At 44.0% G+C, this 10,086-nt stretch overlaps 1 protein-coding gene across 1 annotated transcript; it reads left to right on the forward strand.

Annotated features, from left to right (window-relative positions):
• Positions 1–668: 668 nt before the first annotated feature.
• ARRDC4 (arrestin domain containing 4) lies at positions 669–9,686 on the forward strand. The gene is made up of 8 exons (XM_066196168.1): positions 669–1,045; positions 2,090–2,156; positions 2,432–2,579; positions 4,388–4,490; positions 5,191–5,447; positions 6,119–6,281; positions 6,745–6,899; positions 7,016–9,686. The coding sequence occupies exons 1-8, from the start codon at positions 691–693 to the stop codon at positions 7,070–7,072; spliced, it is 1,305 nt and encodes a 434-aa protein (XP_066052265.1). The 5' UTR covers positions 669–690; the 3' UTR covers positions 7,073–9,686.
• The last annotated feature ends 400 nt before the right edge of the window (positions 9,687–10,086 follow it).

Below are 10,086 nucleotides of genomic sequence, written 5' to 3' on the forward strand. Positions count from 1 at the left end.
AGGGGGGAACAGCAGCACCACATCGTTTTTCCATATTTAATAATCACAGCCAGCCCGGCTGTCAGTGGGCGAGGCTGAGACCGACCCCGCACTGCGCTGCCGCGCTGGCTCTCTCTTCCTATGCCAGCACCCGAGGGACACCGAGAGACTAGGTTTTCCCTCAGCGCGGGGTCACCAAGGGCACATGAGCTGCCCACGGCGCTGAGCTGGCGGGCAGTCACCAGAGGAGGTGGCAAAGCGAGGGACAAAACCCCCGCCGCCGCCCGGGGACCCGTCACAGACGGGCGTGACGGGGTGAGGGGTGAGGGCTCCGCCCCTCCGCACTGGCCCCGCCCCGCTCCCTGTTTACCCACAGGCTGTGCACGTGGTGGCCGCGCCGCGCCATTGGCCCGCTATCCGGGGCCCTGCCGCCGCGCGGCCAATCGTCGCGCTGTCCACGCGCGCTCGCCCGCGCGCGATTGGCTCCGCCGCCGCGATCACGCAGCGTGACGCACTCCGGGCGTGCGCCCGCCGAGTACCAATGAGGCGGGGGCGCAGGGGCGGCCCCCGGCGAATGGCGGCGCGCGGGGCCACGGGGCGGCCAATGGACAGCGCGCGGGGGCGGGACGCGCCGCCGCGGGCGCTGGTGGAGACGGGCGGGTTTAAAGCGCTCGGCGAGGGCGGGCGCGGTTCCCCCGCGGCCGGGGAGCGATGGCGGCGGCCGGGCCGGGCCCCGGGGCCGGCGGCGCGGTGAAGACGCTGGCCCTGGTGCTGGAGGACGAGGCCCGGCGCGGCGGAGGCGGCGGCGGCGGTGGCGGTGGCTACTGCAGCGGGGACACGGTGTCCGGGCAGGTGCTGCTGGAGCTGGCGGGGCCGCTGCCGCTCCGCGGGCTGCGCCTGGAGGCCGCGGGCCGGGCGCGCGTCGCTTGGAGCGAGAGCCCCGGCGCGGTGCCCGGCGCGGGCACCTGGGGGGTGGCGGTGCGGGCCCCGGGGCCGGGGCCGCGGCGGGAGGCGGAGGTGCGGTACCTGGACATCCGGCAGAGCCTCCTGCGGGACCCGCCCGAAGGTGAGGCGGCAACGGGGGGGGGTTGGGGGGCGCGGGCCCGGCCGCTCCCGCCGCCGCGGCGGGGGTGGGATCGGGGGAGTGGCGCTGCGGGAGCGGGGAAAGGCTGCGGGAAGGCGGCCGCGGCCGGCAGCGAGGGGGGAGCGCTGCGGGTGGAGATGGGCACCGGGGCCCGAGGGAACGGGCGGCGGGCCCCGGCAGGACAGCGCTGCCGCAGCCTTCAGCCGAGTGCCCGGGGAAGCTGCCGCTGCCTCGTCCGTGGCCTTGCGATTCCTTGGGTAGTGGCTGAGAATCGCGGAGCCGGGAGCGGGATAAAGTCCGCAGTCCGGTTCCCTGCGCTGCGTGGGTTTTCTGCAGAGGCTCGGCCCTGCTGGGGATTCCATCGGGCTGGGCGTGCTGTACGGGCAGCTCCTGGGAAGCTGCCGTGGAAGACCCTGGAAGCAGTCAGGCTCATCCAATGGATTAAGGAGGCGGAGGAAGCTCGCTGTTGCAGATCTCTGTCGCACAGACGCTGCAGCACTATGGATGGCAGCGTTGGAAAATTAAAGCCAGAACAGCATTTAGTTCTGTAAGGGTGAAACGCAGCTCAGACCGATCTGTAGGGAAAGTAGATCTAGGCCTTGTAAATTGTGTAACAGTAGGCCCTACATGAATAAGTTGGGAGCTTGTATATTTATAGTATTTCTTCGTGGTGACCTTAAATTGCAGTTTTTTCGGCACAGAAGTTAGTTTGTTAATTGGAAAAGTAGATTAATTGCTGTCTGGCTGAAAAGAAACTTACTTTGTGCTGTGCAGAAGCCATTTTGGATTAGAAATTGGCCAGAGTCCTGAACTGAATCTCAAGGTCTCCTATGTTTCCTTGATTTTTGTTTTTCAATGAAATCACATCACAGCATAAATAAAGCATGGGCCACAGTCCAGAACCCACTGGGATCAATAAAAACTTCTTGCATCTGGGTGTTTTTTGTACATAAATAATTTATAAAAGTGTCTGCTTTGTTCTATTTCTGGGATAACTAAAACATACTATTCATTCTTATCGTACAGGTGAGGAAAACTTAATTCTTCTAGATGGAAGACACGAATTTCCGTTCAGCTTTCAGCTCCCTCAAGAGTAAGTTCAATAATCCAACCTGAAGGGATTGTGCTGGACGCTGCTTGTAGTGGAACATTAACTTAATGTAATTTGACTTGTGTTTTTTTTTAGTATCAGCTTTATATATTTGTCTTAATCAAGCACCACACAGATAGGCCTTGTAACCCTCCGGCTTCCCCAAGGCCCTAAAAGTACAAGCTGTAAATTGGGAATTGTTTATGCACACAGGAAGTGTTAATGTTTGGAGCTGAATTATTAATTGAGGGTAATGGTTTTATAACGGCTTGTTTCAGACCTCTGGTGACCTCTTTTACTGGGAAGTATGGCAGTATCCAGTACTACGTGAAAGCAGTTCTGGAGAGGCCTGCTGTACCTGACCAGAGTGTGCAGACAGAGCTCCAGGTCATCAGCCATATTGATGTCAGCTCACCAGCTCTCTTGGTAAGAGGGTCCCCCACTCCTTCCCCCCCTGCAAAACCAGCTGCAAATAAACCATTTCCAAGCAGCATTCACATCCAGCCATAACCCTTCCCCATGTTATTCCAGAGTGTCATTTTCTGACTTCTGAAAGCATATAAGCTCCCTAAGCTTTTCTCTATAAATAGATGATCTTAGGTTGTGTGAATAGCAAACAGAGTGGCTTTTTTAATACCATTGATTACATCCCTGCTGGCAGAGATGATCCTGCCAAAAAGTTAGGCAGGCTTCAGATGCATAAATAAGGCTTAATAATAGTAATGCACGAGTGCAGAGTAGTTACTCTTACCAGAGCAAGTACATTCACAGTGCTGCAGTGTCCTAAACTCTACAATAATAGTAGGTTGAGGAACAGTAATTAGAGAAGAGTATTAATCATGCCCAGGCTGTCATTTAGGCTCTGGCCATTATGTTACGTATCCCTGCATTTTGCATGTCATTTTCTAACATGAAGTGTGTGCATGCAGCTGCTCCAGAGATCCTTTCAGTTATTTCCCTATGACAGATTTGGCCACATTAAAGAATTGAGTTTTTAATAATCACTGGAAATACTGTAGAGTAATAAGAAAGATCACGCATTAAGTAATGAGTAAATAGGCAAGATGGAAGCTAATGAGCTGGATTCTTTTATCTCTACCCATATTATGAAAATAATATAAAATTATACCTTGCACTTTCATGATAGCAACTGGATCTAAATGGTTATTCATTTAAATATGAATGAGTAATTTCTATTTTATTTAAAATGGTAGGATAATTTTAACATCATGACGTGAACATAGAGAAGAGATGTTTTGAGCAGGCTTTTTTTTTCCCCCTCATTACATGCTTACATTTCAATCCATTCTAGAGAGAACTTAGGGTATTTTGGCAGTGACATCTGCAAGCAGAATAGTGTTTATATTCAGTAGTTAGGAGTTTGAAGGCATCATAACCACATTCTGTAAGGACAGAGCAGACCACAGGTTATTGCACAGAAGAGACCTGTGGGACACATCAGAAAGGCAGTGTCAGTCTTAAGGGATTCTAAGGCTACCACCAAAAGTGCAAAACAACAGGGTTTTTTTCATTATAATAAAGAAGATACAAAACCAGTTTGCACTGTTGTATTGACTGGATGCCGCTGCCCACTAAATCATTTTGAGTAGCTTTGATCCTAGCTTGGACCCTTGACGTATGTGCTTGTGAGTTTATTCTAATGAAAACGTTGCAGGCAGTGTAAATCTCATCCAGTGCAACAGTCCTTGAATAATTAAGACTGTTTTGTCATGCCTCTAAATTTTTGGGGGAAGGGTTGTGGATTGCAAGTAATGAAGGTGCATCCCCTTAGCCCAGTGTCTATATACATTTATCCTTTCTTAAAGATACAAAGGTAAAAAAAAAAAAAAAATTACCTGCTGAACTGTTAGCTGTTTGCAGAGAAAATGAATCCTGCATTCTTCTGCACTGAGAAATGTGGGGATGAACTCCACAGTACTCTGTGAGAGCTTTAAAAAGTTCATTTTGAAGACAAAGCACATGCAAAGACACACTGGTCAGTGTTACTTAGTACAGTCTAAATATAGACTGGGATTTCAGAACAGAAATGTTGAGTTTGCCAAACCTTGGTTCCATTTCACACGGTGGCAAAAACTACAGTTGCACTGAGCAGTTCAGGGATTCAGGTCACGTGGGTTTCAGAGCTGGGTTGCAATGACTGCTATGCATAACACTAAACTGCAAGTGATTGAGAGCTTTATCCCATAAAATGAAAAATACTCTATATTTTATAGACACCTGTTCTAAGAAGTCAGGAGAAGATGGTTGGCTGTTGGTTTTTCACCTCTGGGCCAGTGTCTCTCAGTGCCAAAATTGAGAGGAAGGGATACTGTAATGGTAAGAGTAGTTATCTTAAAAATGTAGATACTAAGCATCTAATAGGTTGGGTTTTTTTTTTAATCTCAGTGAAGTCAACACTTTGCAGTTTAAAGAATAGTTCTGTTTAATAGAAGTTAATAAAGATCCATATGAATTTCATTTTCAAAAAAACCATCTTACCTTTCCCCTTGGGAATATAAATTGAAAGGATGTCCTGTTAATAATCTTACGGAAAATCCATGTACATTTGAGTGTAAAGAACAACAAAATATTTTTATCTGTGATAAAATACTTAATTGGGATGTAATTAGGTTTTTACTTCCTATTTGTGTAGGTCTACACTTTGGTAAGAAGGAACTTTAAGAGATTCTTCTTCATCTTGATAACATTAGATGCCTTGAGAAAATAAAACATCCCAAAATTCATTTAGTACTATATAAAAGGAAGATCAGGGCGTAATTTGCGAATAAAGCTTTTATAGCTTGTTCATATTATGCTTAATGTTTCTAAATGAATCATTGTTTATGTGTAAAACATAGTAGGTGGCTATAATTCTGCCTGGATACCACTCTGAAAAAAATAAACTGGCTTGAGGAAACTTACCAAGTATTGTTCTCATAACTCTGCAGATGATGTACGTGCTGTGTAACATGCTTTGATACTCCCAGAGGAAAGTTGGTAAATACAAATTATTCATTGGACTTTTTCTGTCTCTAAGGGGAAGCCATCCCAATCTATGCAGAAATTGAGAACTGCTCTTCTCGTTTGATTGTTCCAAAAGCTGCCATTTTCCAAACACAAACTTACCTGGCCAGTGGGAAGACAAAAACCTTCCGTCAGATGGTTGCCAATGTCCGAGGAAACCACATTGCCTCTGGGAGTACAGATACCTGGAATGGGAAAACTCTGAAAATCCCACCTGTATCCCCATCTATACTTGACTGCTGCATTATTAGAGTAGAATATTCATTAGCTGTAAGTATTGAGTTTTCAAATGTACAAGCTTTAGATACTGCATTCAGTTGGGAACAGAAGAATTTACTGAGTAACTGTTAGGTTTTTACCTTGGGAACTACAATAAATACAAATGTAAGGAAAGCTGTCCCAGCCCATGGTGGGGGGTTAGAACTAGATCTTTAAGGTCCCTTCTAACCCAAACCATTCTCTGACTCTGTGAAAAATAAATACCATAAACCAGATACATGAGAGATTGAAGGTCATGAAGAGATTCTGAGATGGAAAGATGGGAATAATGTGGAAAAGGGAAAAATGTTTCTGAGGAAGAAGCATCTTAGACATGACTTAGCAGTTTCAGACATGCAGGAATTATTTTGGGAAAGCATTTCAAGCTGAGTGGGGTCCTCAAGTGATTCTTTCCAGAAATGGGAAGATAAGACTGGAAGTCGAGTGCGTAATTATGTTTGTCAAGATGGTTTTTATTTTTTAATGTCAGTTAGAGACAAGTTACAGAAAGAAGGAAGCTGCTGAAAAATAAGGAAAGCTGCCAGGGTATTAGCTAAGCATACCTGGGATGACAAAGCTCTTAATTTTTAAATTTGCAGTGTAGGGAGTAGGGCAGCTTTTAAGAGCAGCATTCAATGGGGTCTCATGATGTTTTTTTCTTCTGTTTGGGGGCTGTCACATAGGTGTATATCCATATTCCTGGTGCTAAGAAATTGATGATTGAAATGCCTCTGGTGATTGGCACTATTCCATGTATTGGATTTTCAAGCAGAAACTCCAGCATTACCAGCCAGTTTAGTATGGATATGAGTTGGCTGGCATTGACCATGCCTGAACACCCTGAAGGTAATAAATACATATTGAACTCTCTCTAATCCAGCACAGCAATGGGTGCAGTGCCAGGTGAAGGGCACTGCCAGGGATGTAGGCCATGGAAGTTTGACTCAAGAAGTCTTAAATTGAAATCTAAAACAATTGGTGAGGTTACCCCAACTCCAGCTTTCCTGAAGTCTCTCTGTACCCCATCTGACTGAAACAACTTCTGATGGTGGGAATATTCTGCTTGTTACTGAATATATCTTGGATACAACAGAGGTTTGCTGCTGGAGTTGTCCTAAAAGCACAGCCCTCTCTTTATTCCTGCTGAATCACCTGAGTTAAATGAAAACATAATTTTAGTTACAGTATTTACTAGTTCAGTACACTTCCAATACAGTTTTCATGGTCCTGGATATACTGTAATGCAGATGTTCTTGCTGTGAGTGAGTGAATAGTTGGAAATCTTACAAAAGCACCTCTTGTGTTTCAGCACCACCAAATTATGCTGATGTAGTGTCTGAGGAAGAGTTTTCCAGACATGTTCCTGCTTATCCACCACCCATTGACTGTGAGGAACAGTTGTGTTGTCCTGTCTTTGCTTACATACAAGAGTTCCGGTTTCAGCCTCCACCTCTTTATTCAGAGGTAAGAAAATAAATAGCAGGTGGTGTTTTTATTGTCAGATGGCAAAAAAGAAACCCAAACACATACCTAAATGCAGGAATTGCGGGCAGTAATTGTTGTCATTCTTCTCTCCTTAGATTGATCCACATCCAACTGATGTAGAAGAAGTTCAGCCCGTTTCATTCATGCTCTGAAGAGGATTTGTAACAAGCATCATTGTGATGAATGTCTTAATCTTTCTGCTGCTTAAGCTGGTAGTGCAGCTAAAAAGGAAAGTTTTCTTTTTCAAAACTTCAGTCTGTGTACAAGAAAGGCAAAGGAAAACGGAGAAGGGAGGTGTGAGCACGTTTGGTCATAAAAGAGAACCTGCTGGATTAGTCTGCACAGAGGATAACAGGGGAGCAGCTCAGCTTGGGATACTTGAGAAGTACCTGAAAATACTGAAACAAAAACGCATCAATGAGATACTGAATGTTTTCCAAAAAGAGGATACACTACACAAAGTACGAGGAGGAGACGTGTGGATCTTCTGAAGAGAAAAGAATTTATATTTTGTTTGCAACGCTCTGGAAGAATGTACATAGAGATGTTGAGAACTCCTGTAGTAGAACAGAATGTGGGGTAAGAAAACATTTCCAAAAGATTCCAGTGTTCAGGGGGCTTCAGCTTTGCACTGTCTGCATCCAGAAAAGGAACACTATTGCAACACAGAGCGCAGTCTTCATGTTTGATGGGAACCTGCCCTTCTCACAACTGCCTAGTGGTACTATTTCCTCATTCATCATGATCCTGAGGACACCATGGATGACAGAATGGCTATTACACAATATTATGAAGGCAAGCATTTCCTGAATGCAAGACACAGGTGTGAAACAGAACAGTGGACTTTGAGACGAGCTTATGCACTATGCTTTCTTTCAAGGGATTTCTTAAGGGAATTATTCTAACCTCTTCTACTGTGAGTTCTTCTTCTGCATCTTAAGCCTATGGATAGCATGATAAGGGGAAGCATGGCAAGGGAGAAACCTTTTGCCAGCAGCAGGTATACTTAGCAAAATGGACAATATTTATTTATTCAAAAGCCTTTATAAGCCTACCTCTGTTTTGGATATTTACTTACGGTCAGATTTGAGACCAAAAAAAGTCTTGTTAAAGCTCCAGTATACTTCAAGGTTCTAAAAGGGACCCTAAATGGTTTCTATGGTTAGTGAATGAGATACAAGGTGTAGGGAGAGGTGTAAATATACCCAGAATAGACATAGCTTATAACTGAAGTGAAAGCAGACATCAGGGGAACAAAGTCCTCTGGTAATGGCACAAAGCTTTTCATTCCTCCTGCATTTTTGTCTGAAGATCTATTGTCAGGGGCTGCACTGGTCATTTGCTATCCATACTATATTTGTTGGTGTGTTTCCTTGTTTTTGCTGTTTAATTTTGTTTTGGTGCAATATTTTAATGTTTTCCTCCTCAGGTCATTTAGAACAGAGAGAGTTTGTTGCTGCTAAGAGTGAAGGCACAGCATTTACTTGCCCTTCTGCTGCCTTCATTTAAAAGTAGAATGTTTGCTTCCTGCCAACCATCAATTGGGATCAGTAAACAATCACCAACAGATCACTTACAGGAGCAGAAAACAGCATTGTTAAACATGCACGTTTACAGTCCTGTCTTTGAAATACAGGGGATTTTGGACTACTAGAAATACTCCTTATGTCTTATAGAAGGGTTTGGGGTTAAACCCGGTGCTTCATGTGGTAAAACAGTGTACTTTCTGATAACTACAAAAATAGTAACTGAGTTTCCTTCATTTCATCAGTAACTGCAGTTTAAACAAAGTCTAAATGTATTTTTATGAAATCTGTCTTCACTTAAGAAGCAGGGATTTTTCTACAGGCATACACGGATATATATTTTTAGTCTTCTTTTAGTATAACTTCCTTACATTGTCTAATTTCTAGCACTTCACCTCAAATCACTTTTGCATCAGTGTGAAAGACAGACTGGTGGAGATTCACGTTTCCAAACTGCAGTTACTCCTTTCATTTGCAAGATTTAGTATTGTCTTCTATAGCAAATGCAGCTTTAACCAAAATTTGAGTGCACGATTTAGAAAGGATATTCTAAAAATTACGATTTAAGTCTCAAGGTGTAGCTCTCATGCCTTTTTATTTAAGTGAGGGCCTGCCCAATACAATCAATGCAGGATTTTCATTCACATCATCTGGAAAGGGAACAAGCATCTTTCCTTAAAACAGATAACCATTAGAGTTACTTGAAAAGTAATTTGGTCATGTATTAACTTGCATGGTAGTAATTCAGAATATTAGCTTAAAGAACATTAGGTGCTTTTTTTGGACTGTAATACCTGATAGGTGATATGTGCTACCTGGTATAATCATGGTCAAGCAAACAGCAGTATGAAGGGTAAAGATGTGCTTTTTTTTTTTTTTTCCTAAAATCTTTGAGGTTTTTTTTATTCTTTGCAGATAAACTGTGGCCTTAGATTGTTTGCCGCAAAAAAAGTAACTATTCTGTGCTTCTTAGGAAGCACACGTGGCCCTTCAAAGGAGGGGTGAAAACAAGATTAAGTTCTGCTCTCTGGCACTTGGCTTAGTGCAGAAATTGATCCTTAAAAATAATTACTGTTTGCACAATAATAAGTTCAATATGCAGGGGCTTTGTTTTGATAACTGTGAAACAGTTTAAAAGAGACAAAATAAAAAAAAGCTGTTTAACATACAGGAACATGATTGTATTTTGTACTAATGAATGAGCCCCATGGGTTCTTTGTTAATAAAAGTGTCAAATCTACATTGTGCTGTTCATCTCTGGTTTGGTGCTCTGTCAAGAAATACCTGTATTCTACCCTACAGATCTGTCTCTTCTCTGATCTGGGAATTATGTCTTCATCTGTCACTGTTTTAGTTCCCTGAACTATTCATAACCAAGAGCTGGAACAAATTGATCAAACAGGGCCTACTCCCACCCATAGTTATTATATAATAGGGGCTCTTACCCATCAGGATTTTGAAGGATGTGAGCTCTAATTGGATTTCTCATCTCTAATATTAATCTTAGAGGATATTGTATTGTTTCCTTTAGACAAGATTAGAGCAACAGACTAAAGATAAACACATAAGAACAACCTTACAAGCAGAGTGCAGAATGACTAAAGCAGAGAACCTGCTACTGTGGGGGAAAGAGGTGACAA

Source organism: Chamaea fasciata, unplaced genomic scaffold (assembly GCF_029207755.1).
Source record: "Chamaea fasciata isolate MVZ Bird 193981 ecotype frontalis unplaced genomic scaffold, bChaFas1.0.hap1 SCAF_14, whole genome shotgun sequence".
NCBI lineage: Eukaryota > Metazoa > Chordata > Aves > Passeriformes > Sylviidae > Chamaea > Chamaea fasciata.